We start from the raw sequence: 21,872 nt of genomic DNA, 5'->3' as shown, positions 1-21,872 counted from the left end.
CTGCTATTTTCGAATAGACTTTTACACATTAGAACACATTTTGAATACCGGTAAGTAACTTGTGAAATAGAACAGTGGTTCCCAAACCTTTTCGTGTCAAGGACCCCCAAATCAACATGTATTAGGCCACGGACCCCCCATTTGAAAACATATAGTGACCCCCATAAGGGAGGATTTTTATGGCTCTGGCATTGATTCCGAAACATATTAATTTCATGGACCTCCCCAGTTTCACACGCATTATGCTACGGACCCCCGATTTAATGGCATTTCTATCTCTGGTACCCCAATTTATATTGTAAAACCACTGTTAATGTAACTCTGAGAGTGTACAAATGGAACCAAATGGATCCGTTAGGGTCCATTTGGTTCCATTTGTACACTCTCAGAGTTACAGACACATAAGGGTCCATTTGTAACTATCTCTAATTGAGCTAGGTCCCCCCTGGAACTCCCTCAAGTACCCCTAGGGGTCCCCGGACCCCACTTTGGGAACCCATGAAATAGAACATCCTGCTCAATGACAGCCCTAGAATGCCTGATCATGCTTTCCATTTTAGTTGTATTACAATATACTCTATTTATAGTACGGTATGTTGCATTTGGAATAGCCTACATGCATGTATGGAAGTTCAGTTAGATCACAGACTAGCTTATAGCTTATAGCCTACATGCATGTAATAGCCTACATGCATGTATGGAAGTTCAGTTAGATCACAGACTAGCTTTTTGATTGATTGATTGAAATATTTATTAACAGTTTGCGGAAATACAGTATACATTTCAAGCACAAACTCAATACAAAGGCTGTTAACTGTGAGTGGACGACCCAATTAAGCATTACACTTGTTTACAAGAGGGTCCACCTTGTTCAATTCATCAAAACATTTAGAGACGTACAAATAGACACTTCTATATAGCCAAAGAACAGAACAGGAATTCATCATAAAGGAGGTAAAAAGGGAAAATAAACATACAGTGAGGGGAAAAAGGGGGTGGGTGGGTGGGGGTGGATTCAGATTTTACGGGGGCCAGTTTCGAATTGCAGCCGTCCGTAGTCAAGGGATCCGCATGTCTTAATGACTGTTGGTAGGGCGTTCCACATTTTGATGGCATAGGAGCGAAAAAAAATAGCAGTAGCAAGTATACTATAAACGAATAACAGTTTAAGTCCAAATTGTATTCTGACCCCTCCACGAAAAGGCCTCGTTGTCCTGACCCCTTATCCATCATTTATACATTATGGATCAATAGTCTGGACTTAGGCCTCACTCACACCTTTCGATCTAGCATACAACATTGATGCATGCTTGTTGTATGAATGTTGTGAGTGTCATGGCCGCCCCAATGCATTTCCAATGGAAGCTTGTAGTCCACATTTTGGACTACAAGCTGTTGTATGGCTTTCGGCTGTGTTTCGACTGCCCCCCTCCCCCTCATACAACACAAATGTTGTGTCAAACCATGTGACTCCCATTGGAAATGCATTGGGGCAAGATGTATCACACCCTTTGTATACAACAAGCATACATCAATCTGTTGCGACCGTGTGAGTCGCCCCTTAGACTGTTATTCGTCTAGTACTTGAAACTGATCTCAATGAAATAGAGAATGAGTATCATTTTGTTTTGTATTGTCCCTTTTATGGGAGGGTCAGAGAAAAACTGTTTAAAACACATTTTGGGCTGGGACCCCTTTTGGTGTTAGCATTATGTTAGGCTTTAGCTATTGAAAAATAGCAGATCTACAAGCTCAGGTCTGCTATTTTTTGAAAAATCGAAGAACGACTGCCATAGAAACATAGCTTTTTCAGAAAACTGTCAGGATGTAGAAGACTGTAGAATCTGATCTCAGGTCAAAATGGGTTAATAATATAAATGATGATATGATGGATTTAAATGATGCACAACCTATCAGCCGTTTATTTGAAAAAATATATTTTTAAATTGGCAAACTATCTAGAAAAAGGCAAACTATCTAGAAAAGGGAAAACTATCTAGAAAAAGGCAAACTATCTAGAAAAAGCCTGGGACCCTGGTTGGACGTAGCGTGTGGAAGGAACACGTTATTCCAACCAGTTCCTTCCCCCTCCATCAGGTGCCCCGGCTGGCCAGGGGGAGGCAGTTTAGAGACCAGGATTACTGCATGTTTTTTGTGAGGGTACCTACCCTAGGGGACACGGGGAGAACATGTGAGGGTACCTACCCTAGGGGACACGGGGAGAACATGTGAGGGTACCTACCCTATAGGGGACACGGGGAGAACATGTGAGGGTACCTACCCTAGGGGACACGGGGAGAACATGTGAGGGTACCTACACTAGGGGACACGGGGAGAACATGTGAGGGTACCTACCCTAGGGGACACGGGGAGAACATGTGAGGGTACCTACCCTAGGGGACACGGGGAGAACATGTGAGGGTACCTACCCTAGGGGACACGGGGAGAACATGTGAGGGTACCTACCCTAGGGGACACGGGGAGAACATGCAAACTCCACACAGAAAGGCCCTTTCGCCAACCCCGCCTCGGGTATGGGCACTGATGACGCGGAGAGAGGACATGCCGAGCGGGAATCAAACCCAGGACCTTCTAGCTGAGAGGCGACAGCACTACCGACTGTGCCACCGTGCCCCCATCTGTTGTACTCATGTTGAGACGATCAGCATTACTGTGTAAAAAGACGTGTATATGCGAATTGAAAAGGTGTCATATAATCCCATGAGGGACGGGCCACAAGGTGGCATGACACTTAAATAAAGGTGTCATATAATCCCATGAGGGACGGGCCACAAGGTGGCATGACACTTAAATAAAGGTGTCATATAATCCCATGAGGGACGGGCCACAAGGTGTCATATAATCCCATGAGGGACGGGCCACAAGGTGTCATATAATCCCATGAGGGACGGGCCACAAGGTGTCATATAATCCCATGAGGGACGGGCCACAAGGTGTCATATAATCCCATGAGGGACGGGCCACAAGGTGGCATGACACTTAAATAAAGTCATTCATTCATTCATTCATTCACTACCCTTTAAGTAAAAAATAATAATAATAAAAAAAAAAGTGATACCTTGGGATCAGTGGTACTGGTCCCCAAACTTTTTCATGTCAAGGACCCCCAAATTGACATTTATTAGCCCCGCGGACCCCCATTTGAAGAGTTATGCCAGGGACCCCCATAAGAGAAGATTTTTATTACGGCTCTAGCAGTGATTCTCAACCATTTTCATTTCAAGGACCCCCAGTTTGACATGCATTAGTCTACGGACCACTATGGACGCCAATTTATGTTGTAAAATCAATGCTAATTTAACTCTGAGAGTGTACAAATGTAACCATACGGACCCTATTTGTACACTATCAGAGTTACAGACCCATAAGGGTCCATTTGGTTCCTAACTATCGTTTAGCTGGGGACCCCCTGGAACTCCCTCAAGGACCCCTGGGGGGTCCCCGGACCCCACTTGGCAGGAACCACTGTTCTGGATAACGTTGCTCTGTCTGGCTGCCTTGGCATGATTCGCATGTTGCCATAACAACCAAACCAGCCCAATAGCATCCCGTACCGCCACGCTATGGGATGTTGTTGTAGACGCTTTTGGTCAACAGTTGAGCTTTCTCCGGGTGCTTCTTTCTGTGTTTTGGAAGAAGAAGAAGAAGGGAGGGTGGACGGTTAGGTTAGGTTGGTTCAGTTGCAATGGATGGATGCTTGCTTTGCGCCGCTATACGTTGTATTATTAATTACACAACAACGCCTCTCTTTTAAAAAGAAAAACAAACCCCCACCACACAAACAACAACAACAACAATGCACCTTCCCTCCTCTCCTCCCCGGCTATACTTCGTGTTTGTGTCTCGTACTGATGTCTGTTGACGAGGGTTCTTCGTTCGCAGCGCGGCGACCCGACCGCCGGGGACAGTTTATTATTTATCTGAACATTAACTAACTATAACAGCTAGCCGAGCAATACGGATACCAACTCGGCTAGCTCCTTGTCCTGTCCTGCCCTGTCCTCTCCTGTCTGACCGTCCTGCCCGTCCGGGCCCGTCTCGTCTCGTCTATAGTCTACCAAACCCCACCGTCCTCCCGCTGCTGTTTGTGTTCTGTTTAGTATATAATAATGTTCTCCAAAAAGCCCCACGGGGACGTGAAGAAGTCCACGCAGAAGGTGTTGGACCCCAAGAAGGACGTGCTGACCCGGCTGAAGCATCTGAGGATAGTCATAGGTGAGTTGGTTGAGTTCACAGGGAAGTAACAGTCCCTCCGAGCCCCAGGCACTGGCAGACACTGTTCTACAGCTGGGTAGGGTAGTGGCTCTGGGTCCATACTATAGCAGTCTGTTATACAGCTGGGTAGGGTAGTGGCTCTGGGTCCATACTATAGCAGACTCTGTTCTACAGCTGGGTAGGGTAGGTTAGCTCTGGGTCCATACTATAGCAGACTCTGTTATACAGCTGGGTAGGGTAGTGGTTCTGGGTCCATACTATAGCAGACTCTGTTCTACAGCTGGGTATGGTAGGTTAGCTCTGGGTCCACACTATAGCAGACTCTGTTATACAGCTGGGTAGGGTAGTGGCTCTGGGTCCATACTATAGCAGACTCTGTTCTACAGCTGGGTAGGGTAGTGGCTCTGGGTCCATACTATAGCAGACCCTGTTCTACAGCTGGGTAGGGTAGTGGCTCTGGGTCCATACTATAGCAGACCCTGTTCTACAGCTGGGTAGGGTAGTGGCTCTGGGTCCATACTATAGCAGACTCTGTTCTACAGCTGGGTAGGGTAGTGGCTCTGGGTCCATACTATAGCAGACCCTGTTCTACAGCTGGGTAGGTTAGCTCTGGGTCCATACTATAGCAGACTCTGTTCTACAGCTGGGTAGGTTAGTAGCTCTGGGTCCATACTATAGCAGACTCTGTTCTACAGCTGGGTAGGGTAGTGGCTCTGGGTCCATACTATAGCAGACCCTGTTCTACAGCTGGGTAGGTTAGTAGCTCTGGGTCCATACTATAGCAGACCCTGTTCTACAGCTGGGTAGGGTAGTGGCTCTGGGTCCATACTATAGCAGACTCTGTTATACAGCTGGGTAGGGTAGTGGCTCTGGGTCCATACTATAGCAGACTCTGTTCTACAGCTGGGTAGGGTAGTGGCTCTGGGTCCATACTATAGCAGACTCTGTTCTACAGCTGGGTAGGGTAGTGGCTCTGGGTCCATACTATAGCAGACTCTGTTATACAGCTGGGTAGGGTAGTGGCTCTGGGTCCATACTATAGCAGACTCTGTTATACAGCTGGGTAGGGTAGTGGCTCTGGGTCCATACTATAGCAGACCCTGTTATACAGCTGGGTAGGGTAGTGGCTCTGGGTCCATACTATAGCAGACAATGTTATACAGCTGGGTAGGGTAGTGGCTCTGGGTCCATACTATAGCAGTCTGTTATACAGCTGGGTAGGTTAGCTCTGGGTCCATACTATAGCAGACACTGTTCTACAGCTGGGTAGGGTAGTGGCTCTGGGTCCATACTATAGCAAACACTGTTCTACAGCTGGGTAGGGTAGTGGCTCTGGGTCCATACTATAGCAGACTCTGTTCTACAGCTGGGTAGGGTAGTGGCTCTGGGTCCATACTATAGCAAACACTGTTCTACAGCTGGGTAGGGTAGTGGCTCTGGGTCCATACTATAGCAGACTCTGTTCTACAGCTGGGTAGGGTAGAGGCTCTGGGTCCATACTATAGCAGACCCTGTTCTACAGCTGGGTAGGGTAGAGGCTCTGGGTCCATACTATAGCAGTCTGTTATACAGCTGGGTAGGGTAGTGGCTCTGGGTCCATACTATAGCAGACTCTGTTCTACAGCTGGGTAGGGTAGGTTAGCTCTGGGTCCACACTATAGCAGACTCTGTTATACAGCTGGGTAGGGTAGTGGTTCTGGGTCCATACTATAGCAGACTCTGTTCTACAGCTGGGTAGGGTAGGTTAGCTCTGGGTCCACACTATAGCAGACTCTGTTATACAGCTGGGTAGGGTAGTGGCTCTGGGTCCATACTATAGCAGACTCTGTTATACAGCTGGGTAGGGTAGTGGCTCTGGGTCCATACTATAACAACTGCTCTTAATGCTGCAGTTGTTGATGGCATTAGAGCTATGGATCAGAGCTACATTAGAGCTATGTATGGACCAGAGCTAGCTGGGTAGCTGGTAGGTAGCTGGGTGACAGATGTGTTTGTGGATGTTGTTGGTTGGCTGGCTGGTTTGTTGGTACTTGGTTTAGTTGGTTCACTTCACACTGCGTTGCACTGTGTGTGTGTGTGTGTGTGTGTGTGTGTGTGTGTGTGTGTGTGTGTGTGTGTGTGTGTGTGTGTGTGTGTGTGTGTGTGTGTGTGTGTGTGTGTGTGTGTGTGTGTGTGTGTGTGTGTGTGTGTGTGTGTGTGTGTGTGTGTGTGTGTGTGTGTGTGTGTGTGTGTGTGAGAGAGACAGAGAGGTCGTGTCAATCAGTGATGGAGTTTGGTGCCAACAGTGTGTGTGTGCGTGCGTGTGTGTAAACACTGTGTGTTTTGTGAGCTGCTGTGATTGGAGAAGGAGGATATGAAATGGAACACAACCACCCTAAAGACTAATCATTGTGTGTATTCTGCATGGAGTGATCTCGGTACATGGATAGACATTGATTTATTGAAGATTCTGACTTTCAAATGTACATAATCTTTGTTTTGATTGTATTGTGCTTTTTGCTTTTGTATGTTTTCTCATGCCAATAAAGCCCTTTGAATTGAAATTGAATTGATGAGAGCATAGTGAGGAAGTGTTAATTGTCACAGTATTGTGTGTGTGTGTGTGTGTGTGTGTGTGTGTGTGTGTGTGTGTGTGTGTGTGTGTGTGTGTGTGTGTGTGTGTGTGTGTGTGTGTGTGTGTGTGTGTGTGTGTGTGTGTGTGTGTGTGTGTGTGTGTGTGTGTGTGAGCAGAGGAGAGAAAAAACGTGTGAGAGTGAGACTCATACAGGACAAAGTGTCATCACAGACAGTACATATACTCAATGTCATAGTCTCTATTACACACGCGCACCCGCCCGCACGCACACACAGGCACACAAGCAAGCAGACACACACACACACAGGCACACAAGCACGCACACACAGGCACACAGGCATGCACACACAGGCACAGGCCTAACCCACCCAAAGGAAACAGCCTCTACTATTTTCCTCTCTATGCCCAGTAGTACAGTAGCCGGACTTCCTGTGTGTGTGTGTGTGTGTGTGTGTGTGTGTGTGTGTGTGTGTGTGTGTGTGTGTGTGTGTGTGTGTGTGTGTGTGTGTGTGTGTGTGTGTGTGTGTGTGTGTGTGTGTGTGTGTGTGTGTGTGTGTGTGTGTGTGTGTGTGTGTGTGTGTGTGTGTGTGTGTGTGTGTGTGTGCTCAGACAGGAGAGGGTGTGCCCTCTCTGTGCACTCCATGGGGAATGTTGATAACAATCACACACACAGTCCGTCAGTCAGTCACATTGTTGTACTACAGAGAGAAACCTTCCCCGTGTTTCTTCACTAGTCCGATCCAGAAGAACACCGTTTGCCGGCCACTGCTACAGAGCTGACAATGAGGTTATATCTCCCCTTCTTCTCTGGAGTCCTGCCTCAAAGCAGACCAGAGGTAGAAAACTGTCGTTCCCTGATGTCATCGCTAGGGACACAGGCATCAGTAAGCAGGAACTGGGGATGGCAATGAAGGACCGGGAAGTCTGGCGTAATATTGTGAAATACTCGATCTCGACTGCGGTCGAAAAATAATGATGATGATGAGAGAAAGCTGGACAACCACACAGTATACAGACATTATCAGATCTAAACCACACAGTATACAGACATTATCAGATCTAAACCACACAGTATACAGACATTATCAGATCTAAATATATTTGCAATATTTCTCATGACAGTAATGAGGGCTGATAATTGGAACAAAATCGACATGCCGGCATACTGTATATGTACTGTAACCCAAAGTGGGGTCCGGGGACCCCCAGGGGTCCTTGAGGGAGTTCCAGGGGGTCCCCAGCTACTAGCCATAAACATGTTCTCTTATGGGGGGGGGGGGGGTCCCCAGCTACTAGCCATAAACATGTTCTCTTATGGGGGGGGGGGTCCCCAACTACTAGCCATAAACATGTTCTCTTATGGGGGGGGGGGGGTCCCCAGCTACTAGCCATAAACATGTTCTCTTATGGGGGGGGGGGGTCCCCAGCTACTAGCCATAAACATGTTCTCTTATGGGGGGGGGGGTCCCCAACTACTAGCCATAAACATGTTCTCTTATGGGGGGGGGGGGGGGTCCCCAGCTACTAGCCATAAACATGTTCTCTTATGGGGGGGGGGGTCCCCAGCTACTAGCCATAAACATGTTCTCTTATGGGGGGGGGGGGTCCCCAGCTACTAGCCATAAACATGTTCTCTTATGGGGGGGGGGGGGGTCCCCAGCTACTAGCCATAAACATGTTCTCTTATGGGGGGGGGGGTCCCCAGCTACTAGCCATAAACATGTTCTCTTATGGGGGGGGGGGGGGGGGTCCCCAGCTACTAGCCATAAACATGTTCTCTTATGGGGGGGGGGGGGTCCCAGCTACTAGCCATAAACATGTTCTCTTATGGGGGGGGGGGGGGTCCCCAGCTACTAGCCATAAACATGTTCTCTTATGGGGGGGGGGGGGGGTCCCCAGCTACTAGCCATAAACATGTTCTCTTATGGGGGGGGGGGGGGGTCCCCAGCTACTAGCCATAAACATGTTCTCTTATGGGGGGGGGGGGGGTCCCCAGCTACTAGCCATAAACATGTTCTCTTATGGGGGGGGGGGGGGTCCCCCAGCTACTAGCCATAAACATGTTCTCTTATGGGGGGGGGGGGTCCCCAGCTACTAGCCATAAACATGTTCTCTTATGGGGGGGGGGGGGGTCCCCAGCTACTAGCCATAAACATGTTCTCTTATGGGGGGGGGGGGGGGGGTCCCCAGCTACTAGCCATAAACATGTTCTCTTATGGGGGGGGGGGGGGTCCCCAGCTACTAGCCATAAACATGTTCTCTTATGGGGGGGGGGGGGGTCCCCAGCTACTAGCCATAAACATGTTCTCTTATGGGGGGGGGGGGGTCCCCAGCTACTAGCCATAAACATGTTCTCTTATGGGGGGGGGGGGGGGGTCCCCAGCTACTAGCCATAAACATGTTCTCTTATGGGGGGGGGGGGTCCCCAGCTACTAGCCATAAACATGTTCTCTTATGGGGGGGGGGGGGGTCCCCAGCTACTAGCCATAAACATGTTCTCTTATGGGGGGGGGGGGGGGTCCCCAGCTACTAGCCATAAACATGTTCTCTTATGGGGGGGGGGTCCCCAGCTACTAGCCATAAACATGTTCTCTTATGGGGGGGGGGGGGGTCCCCAGCTACTAGCCATAAACATGTTCTCTTATGGGGGGGGGGGGGGGTCCCCAGCTACTAGCCATAAACATGTTCTCTTATGGGGGGGGGGGGGGGGGGGGTCCCCAGCTACTAGCCATAAACATGTTCTCTTATGGGGGGGGGGGTCCCCAGCTACTAGCCATAAACATGTTCTCTTATGGGGGGGGGGGGGGGTCCCCAGCTACTAGCCATAAACATGTTCTCTTATGGGGGGGGGGGGGTCCCCAGCTACTAGCCATAAACATGTTCTCTTATGGGGGGGGGGGGGGGGGTCCCCAGCTACTAGCCATAAACATGTTCTCTTATGGGGGGGGGGGGGGGGGGGGTCCCCAGCTACTAGCCATAAACATGTTCTCTTATGGGGGGGGGGGGGGGGGGGGTCCCCAGCTACTAGCCATAAACATGTTCTCTTATGGGGGGGGGGGGGGGGTCCCCAGCTACTAGCCATAAACATGTTCTCTTATGGGGGGGGGGGGGGGGTCCCCAGCTACTAGCCATAAACATGTTCTCTTATGGGGGGGGGGGGGGGGGGGGGTCCCCAGCTACTAGCCATAAACATGTTCTCTTATGGGGGGGGGGGGGGGGTCCCCAGCTACTAGCCATAAACATGTTCTCTTATGGGGGGGGGGGGGGGGGTCCCCAGCTACTAGCCATAAACATGTTCTCTTATGGGGGGGGGCGGGGGGGTCCCCAGCTACTAGCCATAAACATGTTCTCTTATGGGGGGGGGGGGGGGTCCCCAGCTACTAGCCATAAACATGTTCTCTTATGGGGGGGGGGGGGGGGTCCCCAGCTACTAGCCATAAACATGTTCTCTTATGGGGGGGGGGGGGGGGTCCCCAGCTACTAGCCATAACATGTTCTCTTATGGGGGGGGGGGGGGGGTCCCCAGCTACTAGCCATAAACATGTTCTCTTATGGGGGGGGGGGGGGGGGGTCCCCAGCTACTAGCCATAAACATGTTCTCTTATGGGGGGGGGGGTCCCCAGCTACTAGCCATAAACATGTTCTCTTATGGGGGGGGGGGGGGTCCCCAGCTACTAGCCATAAACATGTTCTCTTATGGGGGGGGGGGGGTCCCCAGCTACTAGCCATAAACATGTTCTCTTATGGGGGGGGGGGGGGTCCCCAGCTACTAGCCATAAACATGTTCTCTTATGGGGGGGGGGGGGGGGGTCCCCAGCTACTAGCCATAAACATGTTCTCTTATGGGGGGGGGGGTCCCCAGCTACTAGCCATAAACATGTTCTCTTATGGGGGGGGGGGGGGGGTCCCCAGCTACTAGCCATAAACATGTTCTCTTATGGGGGGGGGGGGTCCCCAGCTACTAGCCATAAACATGTTCTCTTATGGGGGGGGGGGGGGGGTCCCCAGCTACTAGCCATAAACATGTTCTCTTATGGGGGGGGGGGGGGGGTCCCCAGCTACTAGCCATAAACATGTTCTCTTATGGGGGGGGGGGGGGGGTCCCCAGCTACTAGCCATAAACATGTTCTCTTATGGGGGGGGGGGGGGGGGTCCCAGCTACTAGCCATAAACATGTTCTCTTATGGGGGGGGGGGGGTCCCCAGCTACTAGCCATAAACATGTTCTCTTATGGGGGGGGGGGTCCCAGCTACTAGCCATAAACATGTTCTCTTATGGGGGGGGGGGGGGGGGTCCCCAGCTACTAGCCATAAACATGTTCTCTTATGGGGGGGGGGGGGGGGGGTCCCCCAGCTACTAGCCATAAACATGTTCTCTTATGGGGGGGGGGGGGGGGGTCCCCAGCTACTAGCCATAAACATGTTCTCTTATGGGGGGGGGGGGGTCCCCAGCTACTAGCCATAAACATGTTCTCTTATGGGGGGGGGGGGGGGTCCCCAGCTACTAGCCATAAACATGTTCTCTTATGGGGGGGGGGGGGGGTCCCCAGCTACTAGCCATAACATGTTCTCTTATGGGGGGGGGGTCCCCAGCTACTAGCCATAAACATGTTCTCTTATGGGGGGGGTGGGGGGGGGGGGGGTCCCCAGCTACTAGCCATAAACATGTTCTCTTATGGGGGGGGGGGGTCCCCAGCTACTAGCCATAAACATGTTCTCTTATGGGGGGGGGGGTCCCCAGCTACTAGCCATAAACATGTTCTCTTATGGGGGGGGGGGGGGTCCCCAGCTACTAGCCATAAACATGTTCTCTTATGGGGGGGGGGTCCCCAGCTACTAGCCATAAACATGTTCTCTTATGGGGGGGGGGGTCCCCAGCTACTAGCCATAAACATGTTCTCTTATGGGGGGGGGTGGTCCCCAGCTACTAGCCATAAACATGTTCTCTTATGGGGGGGGGGGTCCCCAGCTACTAGCCATAAACATGTTCTCTTATGGGGGGGGGGGGGGGGGGGTCCCCAGCTACTAGCCATAAACATGTTCTCTTATGGGGGGGGGGGTCCCCAGCTACTAGCCATAAACATGTTCTCTTATGGGGGGGGGGGGTCCCTGCATGGCATGTCTTTTCAAATGGGGGGTCTGCGGGGCTAATGAGTTAGTATCATTTTGGGGGTCCGTTTGGGAACCACTGATCCAAGGCATTGTATCATGGCCTGATGGCCCATTATTGGTGACCGTCAGAGCAATTTGAAGAGCTTCTGTTTCAGAATTCTAACCGTAAAGCCGTATGTACTCTCCGTATGTACTCTCCGTATGTACTCTCCGTATGTACTCCGTATGTACTCTCCATATGTACTCTCCGTATGTACTCTCCGTATGTACTCTCCATATGTACTCTCCATATGTACTCTCCGTATGTACTCTCCGTATGTACTCTCCGTATGTACTCTCCATATGTACTCTCCATATGTACTCTCCATACTCTCCATATGTACTCTCCGTATGTACTCTCCATATGTACTCTCCGTATGTACTCTCCATATGTACTCTCCATATGTACTCTCCATACTCTCCATATGTACTCTCCGTATGTACTCTCCATATGTACTCTCCGTATGTACTCTCCGTATGTATGTACTCTCCGTATGTATGTACTCTCCGTATGTACTCTCCGTATGTACTCTCCGTATGTACTCTCCGTATGTACTCTCCGTATGTACTCTCCATATGTACTCTCTTCCAATGAACTCTCTTCCAATAGAGATTCGCCATGCTCCAACACTGGACTCTTTTAAGGCTGCTTTGAAAAGAAGACAATTCTCTCAGGCTTATGGCATATAGGTTTTGATTGTTGTTGGTACATTTTGTAAAGCGTCCTTGGGTTCACGAAAGGCGCTATATAAATTCAAGCTATTATTATTATGTGGAAGAATATACTTCCTACCACCAGCCAAACGTGCTGTGTCATATCATGTGATATTGCTAACCCATTTTGACCTGAGTCCGATTTATATATGAAAAAAACGAAGTATTCTGAATCCTAGCAGTTTTCTGAAAAACCCTCTGTTTCCATGTCAGTGGTGCTCAACCTTTAAAGCCCATGTTTCTATGTCAGTGGTGCTCAACCTTTAAAACCCATGTTTCTATGTCAGTGGTGCTCAACCTTTAAAACCCATGTTTCTATGTCAGTGGTGCTCAACCTTTAACCCTATGTTTCTATGTCAGTGGTGCTCAACCTTTAAAACCCATATTTCTATGTCAGTGGTGCTCAACCTTTAAAACCCATGTTTCTATGTCAGTGGTGCTCAACCTTTAAACCCATGTTTCTATGTCAGTGGTGCTCAACCTTTAAAGCCCATGTTTCTATGTCAGTGGTGCTCAACCTTTAAAGCCCATGTTTCTATGTCAGTGGTGCTCAACCTTTAAAGCCCATGTTTCTATGTCAGTGGTGCTCAACCTTTAAAGCCCATGTTTCTATGTCAGTGGTGCTCAACCTTTAAAGCCCATGTTTCTATGTCAGTGGTGCTCAACCTTTAAAACCCATGTTTCTATGTCAGTGGTGCTCAACCTTTAAAACCCATGTTTCTATGTCAGTGGTGCTCAACCTTTAAAACCCATGTTTCTATGTCAGTGGTGCTCAACCTTTAAACCCATGTTTCTATGTCAGTGGTGCTCAACCTTTAAACCCATGTTTCTATGTCAGTGGTGCTCAACCTTTAAAACCCATGTTTCTATGTCAGTGGTGCTCAACCTTTAAAACCCATGTTTCTATGTCAGTGGTGCTCAACCTTTAAAACCCATGTTTCTATGTCAGTGGTGCTCAACCTTTTTCACGTCAAGGAGCCCCAGAATTATCTGTATTTGGCCGCCGACCCCCATCTGAAAATATGTTGTTCCAGGGACCCCCCAGAAGCAAAGATTTGATTTAAAAAAAGTTCGCTCTGAAATTATATATATTCAAAGGTTTGCGCCACATTTTCACGATTTTTCAAAAATAGCAGATCTACAAGCTCGTAGCGCGGCACTCGGTGCCGCGCTACGAGCTTGTAGATCTGCTATTTTTCAATAGCTAAAGTATAACATAATGCTTAAAACACCAAAAGGGGTTCCCGACCTTCCAGAATGGGCTAAAATAAAATAAGGGTTTAACCCAGGGGTTCTCAACGTTTTTGGCCGGGGACCCCCGAAAATGCTTTGGCAACGTCTCGGGACCCCCGCCCCGCCCCCTCCCGACCCCCAATATAAATTTACTGCTACAATAACCTTAAACCATTTTGGGCGGGAACCCCTTTTGGTGTTTTAAGCATTGTTTCAATTTAGCTATTGAAAAATAGCAGATCTACAAGCTCGTAGCGCGCCACCGAGTGGCGCGCTACGAGCTTGTAGGTCTGCTATTTTTGAAAAAAAGTGAAAATAAAATTTAAAAATAAATATATATATATATATTTCTTTTTTGAAAATAATTTGGGGACCCCCTAAAATAATTTGGCGACCCCCCGAGGGGTCGCGACCCACGGGTTGAGAACCCCTGGTTTAACCCATTTAGGCCTGACCTCGAAATTTAAAAAAAATCTTCTAAATCGTCTAGTTTTCTAAAATAAATATTTTCACGATTTTTCAAAAATAGCAGACCTACAAGCTCGTAGCGCACCACTCGGTGGCGCGCTATGAGCTTGTAGATCTGCTATTTTTTCAATAGCTAATGTATAACATAATGCTTAATCGTCCCGATCGTCCAGAATGGGCTAAAATAAAATAAGGGTCTAAATGTCCGAGCTGCTCCAGTCCAGTGTCCTCTCCTTGTTCACTGCAGTGATTATGTCTTTTTGGGAGACATGGCGAGAAATATAACTATTACTGTCTCCAATATAACTATTACTGTCTCCAATATAACTATTACTGTCTCCAATATAACTATTACTGTCTCCAATATAACTACAAGTAAGACGCGCAAACGCGGGAAGCGAACGCAGCTCGTAAATTGCAATAACAACAATTAGAATAAATTACGTACTTTTTAAGGTTTTTTTTAAGTTACGTTTTTTTAAATTAAATGTTTTAGTGTGTGTATGTGTGCGTGCGTGCGTGTTTCTTTTTTAGGTTTTTTTTTAAAAAAGTTTTTTGTTTAAGTTTTTTTTAAGTTAAGTTTTTTTTTAAGTTAAGTTTTTTGTGTGCGTTTTTCCTTTTTACGTTTTTTTTTTAAGTTAAGTTTTTTTTTAAGTTAAGTTTTTTGTGTGTGTGCGTTTTTCCTTTTTAAGTTTTTTTTTAAGTTAAGTTTTTTTTTAAGTTAAGTTTTTTTTAAGTTAAGTTTTTTTTTTAAGTTAAGTTTTTTTTTAAGTTAAGTTTTGTGTGTGTGTGTGTGCGTGCGTGCGTGCGTGTGTGTGCGTGCGTGCATGTGTGTGTTTTTGTGTGTGATACAGCTGCGCCCTCTGGTGGTGGGCGGGTGGTGTTACAGCGTGACACACACACACACAGACACACAGACACACAGCCGTGATCTGCTGGGTCTCATAGTAAATGCTCACTGCGTTCGCAATCACTGCGTTCGCAATCACTGCGTTCGCAATCACTGCGTTCGCAATCACTGCGTTCGCAATCACTGCGTTCGCAATCACTGCGTTCGCAATCACTGCGTTCGCAATCACTGTCTCCAAGCCGAAGGATTTGTATTAAAACTCTTTGATGTTGAGCAGTGTTGATTTCGTCGACTAAAACTTAAGACGAAAAATCTTCGTCGACTACCTTTTTTCACTGAGGAAAACTGAATGGAAACTAAATGAAAGCTAAGCTACGGTGACTAAAACCAAGACTACATATACTGACAATTTCGTCAACAAATAAAAACTAGACTAAAATGTTAGGAAGGGACTAGTGGACAAGAGATCCAGTACAAGTCATTTTACACTTGGTTGCATGCTGAAAATAGACGATCTACAAGCCCACAACGTGTCGCGCTGCGACGCGTTGTGAGCTTGTAGATCTGCTATTTTCAGCAATTGTATAATCGGTCATTACGACGGCATCAAGGCCCGCCAAAATACATTTTAGTCGACTAAATCAACTGTAGATTTAGTCGACTCAAATCTTATGATATTTAGTCGACTGAAACTAGACTAAACAATAAAACATTCCAGGTGACTAAAATGTGTCTAAAACTAAATGGAAACTATTCAAGAGACTAATGACTAAAAGTAAAATCAAAATGTCCTGCCAAAATCAACACTGCCATTGAGTTAAACCTTGGCTAGTTAACTTAGTGGGACACACAGATGGATAAACAGCCCTGGGTATGGTTTTAAAGACCCAGATGGATAAACAGCCCTGGCTATGGTTTTAAAGTAGCCTTGTGGTGCGTGGCACCCCTTGTGGTGCGTGTGTAGCGCTCTCAGAAATACAAGACTGCTTCCTGGTGCCACATATTTTAATTTATACAATTGTCGGTTTCTGAAATGCAGAAAATACAAACACACAATGTGTCAGCAGAAAATCATGGCTTCGTTTCTGTCTGCTCTGTTCATATCAACTGAATTTCCTGCTATTCCAAAATACATCAAACAGTACATGTACAATCATCTAATCAGTAATAGTTCAATTATTCACTTCTAATCAGTTCAACCAGAATTACCAAAATCATCATTTAGGTCCAAAAATAATAAATGCATATCTCCAAAATCACAGTAACATATACCTTATCAAAGAAATAACCAGTACAGTATTGTAGTGGATTCATAGCACACTCTTCAATTCAGTACAGTTACTACAGTAGTGGATTCATAGCACACCTTAGCTTGTCGCTTTAGCTTGACTAGCAGTGAGCATATAGTCACCACAGCACCTCATGTGCTAAAGCTGAACAGGTAGCTAATAGGCTAACCACAGCACAAAGTGCTAATGCTGTTCATAAGTTCTAAAATCAACACTCTTATTATAAACAAACAAAAACGAGTTGTGTCCAGGCACAGATAAACACAATAGTTAATACAGTATTCATGTTTTGCACTATATCCCACCTGAAATGCAGAAAATACAAACACACAATGTGTCAGCAGAAAATCATGGCTTCGTTTCTGTCTGCTCTGTTCATATCAACTGAATTTCCTGCTCCAGTCCCTTTCAGAATAAAAGCAAAGAGCTTCCCCTTCAGAACAGAACATGAATGGAGAACACTGCCATCTACTGACGCAAAGTGGTATGAAATGGTACTGCAGACTAGACATTTGCCAACTGAACTATATATCTGTGGACAATAAAATAAAAATAGCATAAAACGTATGAATAGGGGTCAATGATAAACATTCGACATTAAGAACATAACTATGGCATGTGGCCAGATATGTTTCATATCGCCACACGTGGCACCCCTTGTGGTGCGCGGCACCCCTTGTGGTGCATGCACCCCTTGTGGTGCGTGGCACCCCTTGTGGTACGCGGCACCCCTTGTGGTGCGCGGCACCCCTTGTGGTGCGTGGCACCCCTTGTGGTGCGTAAAGCAAAGCAAAGCAAAGTTACTATATTTACCCAGGGTAACTGGACTAAACATCAGATACTTGTTTACAGCCAGACCCTGCTCATAGAACATTTCATGGTAGTGGTTCAATGCCTTGCTCAAGGGCACTTCAGCGGTGGTAATTTTTACGTGCCGGTCCGGGGATACCAACTGGCGACCTTCCGGTATCAAGACCGCTCCGCAAATCGTTCGGCCACCGCTGCCGCTGTGGTGCACGCACTCCTTGTGGTGCGTGCACCCCTTGTGGTGCGCGAAAGCCTTCTTGGGGGTGCGTGACCAGGGCTCCAGACTAACTTTTTCACAGGTAGCACTGGTGCCACCTACCTTTTCATTTGGTAGCGCCACCACAAATTAGGTAGCACCATTTTTTTCTTTGTATAGCGTGGTATTAATATATGATCTTATCATGCCCCCACATCGGGCGCCATTTATTTATGTAGTGGTTTCCACCATTAAAGGTTTGAATCATAAAACCCCCTACAAAGGTCACTGTGTAAAAAACAGCAACCTACCTGGTTATACTTCAAAACACTGTAGATGGTTTCAACCCACCACAAATTCACTCAGTCAATAAAGGCAATATTTATATTCCACACACACAGAAAGTCAGTTTAAGGTTTTGTGTTGAAAATTAAATGCAGTCCAAACCTTTGGATTAATAAAGTGACAATTTGTACAATATCTCCATTACCATTATCCAAATGAATTCCTTATTATAATATTTTTACATTTTGCAATGTGAAATGCCACCAAATTCTTAATCCTTTTCCTTGTCTTTATGGGCCAACTTGTGAAAGCTGCATGCTTTTATTGTGAAGGCAAACGTTTCTGAATGCTCTCGGAGCCTGCATATCTCCGCATGCTGAAAATAGCTGATCTGTCCGCGACGCGTTGTGAGCTTGTAGATCAGCTATTTTCAGCACGGAACACTTAGAATAAATCAGGCATCAGTGCTCTTCACTCACTGGGAGGGAGATTAATGTATTTTGTTGGCCGATCATCATGTATGGACCTATGGTATGGACACATAGGCTACCTCCTCGATGCAAACATAACAAGCTTTGGAGTTTGGAAGCTATTTTTCGTGGCACAAACAACACGTTTACTAAGTTTCACTCAGTGTTTGGGTCAGGAGTCGGCTGTCTGTGTAGATCATGACTGATCATCATGCAGTTAGATATGCGCGCTGCGCGCTCCAGTGAAATTGTACAGCTGAGAAAGATTAGTTAATTTGTGTCGGATAAGCTGCGTTCAGACCTGAATATATATTCGCCTCGGTTCGTCCAGTTTGTACCGCGGCAGGTCGCGCCTCGCCCGTTTGCGCAATTCTCGTCTTTGAATTGACTTTGAATGTAATCGCGCCGCTCTGACCATCCAAGTCTGAAGGGCTTATTTGTGGGTTTTCGTGAACGATCGTTCTTTGAACACTGGGCGTCAGGCGAACGTCCAATGTTTTCAATCAATGGAACGGGCAAGCACTGCGGGATGTTTTTTTTTCCCTCCACTCATCCTTCCAGCAAGTCGCACCTGTGCGACCTCATTACATTTTAAGTATCACCCTTAATAAATTAAGTCGCATATGCGACCTAATAGGTCGCACGCTGGAGCCCTGTGCGTGACATGAAAATGGTAATGGCGGTGTCATGGTGTTATTTAGCACAAACAGCAGGAGTATCTACAGCAGCTGCATGTCTCTCAGTGCAGTGACCTTCTGTGATTCATTTGCCATAATCATCATAATTCATTTTTTGGCCAAATACAACGAGACTGAGCGTTTGGGGGTGTGTCAGATAGGTCAGGAGGTAACAGGGGGTGTGTCTATAGGTCAGGAGGTAACAGGGGGTGTGTCTATAGGTCAGGAGGTAACAGGGGGTGTGTCAGATAGGTCAGGAGGTAACAGGGGGTGTGTCTATAGGTCAGGAGGTAACAGGGGGTGTGTCTATAGGTCAGGAGGTAACAGGGGGTGTGTCTATAGGTCAGGAGGTAACAGGGGGTGTGTCTATAGGCCAGGAGGTAACAGGGGGTGTGTCAGATAGGCCAGGAGGTAACAGGGGGTGTGTCTATAGGTCAGGAGGTAACAGGGGGTGTGTCTATAGGTCAGGAGGTAACAGGGGGTGTGTCTGTAGGTCAGGAGGTAACAGGGGGTGTGTCTATAGGTCAGGAGGTAACAGGGGGTGTGTCTATAGGTCAGGAGGTAACAGGGGGTGTGTCTATAGGTCAGGAGGTAACAGGGGGTGTGTCTATATGTCAGGAGGTAACAGGGGGTGTGTCTATAGGTCAGGAGGTAACAGGGGGTGTGTCTATAGGTCAGGAGGTAACAGGGGGTGTGTCTATAGGTCAGGAGGTAACGGGTTGTGTGTCTATAGGTCAGGAGGTAACGGGGGGTGTGTCTATAGGTCAGGAGGTAACAGGGGGTGTGTCTATAGGTCAGGAGGTAACAGGGGGTGTGTCTATAGGTCAGGAGGTAACAGGGGGTGTGTCTATAGGTCAGGAGGTAACAGGGGGTGTGTCTATAGGTCAGGAGGTAACAGGGGGTGTGTCTATAGGTCAGGAGGTAACAGGGGGTGCTCGCCGCTCGGCCCAAAACGTTTGGAGACCGCTGCTCTATATACTATAGTCAAAAAAGAATGTGCAACCGTCTTAAAAAAAAAAAAAAAGTGAATGAGTTTGGGTCCACTCTTTGGAACAGCCGCCCCCGAATGATGTAGAATAATAACAAGTTGCTTCTAGGGATGCACCGAAAGGGAAATTCTTGGCCGAATCCGAATATCCGAATATGATTAATATTATATATCTTTTTTTCCTACCATTGCTGTCATGGCCGTACCTTAAAGCTACCTGATTTATGGCAAAACTTAACTTAAATAATAATCACTATTATGGGTCCATAAAACATTTATTCAGCTCTTTTGAATGCATTAATTGCATACACTATTCGGTGATATATTTTCTGCCTATTCGGGCTGAAACCGAAAATATTCTGCGGACGAATATTCGGTGCATCACTAGGTTGCTTCTCACATCAGGCCTAAAGTGTCTCATAAAGCTGTGAAATCAGTTTCAGGTTGTCGGGAACATTCTGTAGGTCCCCAGAGAGAAAGATAGAACACTGTCTGGTGAGCTGTGATATGAAGACCTTACAAGGACAACTGACTCTGCTATGGCTGTGTGTGTGTGTGTGTGTGTGTGTGTGTGTGTGTGTGTGTGTGTGTGTGTGTGTGTGTGTGTGTGTGTGTGTGTGTGTGTGTGTGTGTGTGTGTGTGTGTGTGTGTGTGTGTGTGTGTGTGTGTGTGTGTGTGTGTGTGTGTGACTGTGTGTGTGTGTGTGTGTGTCAATGTTCTCCCCTTGCGTGTCTCGGGGCCTAAATATAAACAAACGCATAGATAAAGATTCTCTCTTCAGAAACTCCTGTGGATGTGTGTGTGCTCCTGTGGATGTGTGTGTGCTCCTGTGGATGTGTGTGTGCTCCTGTGGATGTGTGTGTGCTTGCTTGTGTACGTGTGCAAGTGATACTACTGTACATGTGTGGTCTGTTGCGTGCAGCGTTACCTATTTATGCAGCTATCCTCTTCCTCGTTGCATCCAGAGGCTTTTTAAAAAAAAGTGGTGCAACCACTTCCTTACGCAGCCTTGTGTGGCTAGCACGGAAATAGCGTTTGGTTGGTTTTCACAACAAAGTGTCACTGTTGTGCAGCCACACACACACACACACACACACACACACACACACACACACACACACACACACACACACACACACACACACACACACACACACACACATTAACTGTATATATGATGATTTCGGGTGTTACAGTACAGTACAGGGACCCCCACACGGTAACTCTGTCATTTCTCGACCGTTTCGGATGCGGGGCGGCACCCTGGGCGCGTTCCTGTGCGTCTGGAAGTTTCGAGGACCCCACTTACAGCGGGGGCGTTTAAAATGATGTATATGTGTTAATGTAATGAGTATTACGAATCATGTTCTGGTGTAAGTACTAGTAGGATAGGCATTTATAAGCTTTCAGCTTCTGCCTATTCCTTTTGATCATCTTCATGTGTTTTTGAGTGGTGTAAACCGCTCCTACAACTGGCTTTGTTAGTTTACGTGTCTGTCTGTTCGTACCAAAAAATGAGCATGGTTGCTATGGTCACCCAGTTCACACGGGTGTGATTTCATTACGTCAGACATTACGTCAGACCACAGCTGATCAGTCTATATAAGACCTTACACCACTCAGTTCACACGGGTGTGATTTCATTACGTCAGACATTACGTCAGACCACAGCTGATCAGTCTATATAAGACCTTACACCACTCAGTTCACACGGGTGTGATCCACCACTTTGGTTCTAGATATCTCATGATCCACCACTTTGGTTCTAGATATCTCATGATCCACCACTTTGGTTCTAGATATCTCATGACTTTAAGATATCTCATGACTTTAAGATATCTCATGACTTTAAGATATCTCATGACTTTAAGATATCTCATGACTTTAAGATATCTCATGACTTTAAGATATCTCATGACTTTAAGATATCTCAT

The 21,872-nt window shown here is 47.2% G+C and overlaps 1 protein-coding gene across 1 annotated transcript in view; it reads left to right on the top strand.

The window, feature by feature from the left end:
* Positions 1-3,668: 3,668 nt before the first annotated feature.
* The window catches only part of LOC306942652 (uncharacterized protein), a gene marked incomplete at its 3' end in the record, with an annotated part of 92,298 nt that continues 74,094 nt past the window's right edge, over positions 3,669-21,872 (top strand). The window contains exon 1 of the mRNA XM_079528660.1: positions 3,669-4,236. Coding sequence (XP_079384786.1) covers positions 4,131-4,236 — 106 coding nt within the window. The 5' untranslated portion in view covers positions 3,669-4,130. The remainder of the gene's footprint in view (positions 4,237-21,872) is intronic.

Source organism: Electrona antarctica (assembly GCF_951216825.1).
Source record: "Electrona antarctica genome assembly, chromosome: 18".
In the NCBI taxonomy this organism is placed as follows: Eukaryota; Metazoa; Chordata; class Actinopteri; order Myctophiformes; family Myctophidae; genus Electrona; species Electrona antarctica.
Note: the sequence above shows the minus strand (reverse complement) of the source record. Positions and strands in the feature narration are given on the sequence as shown.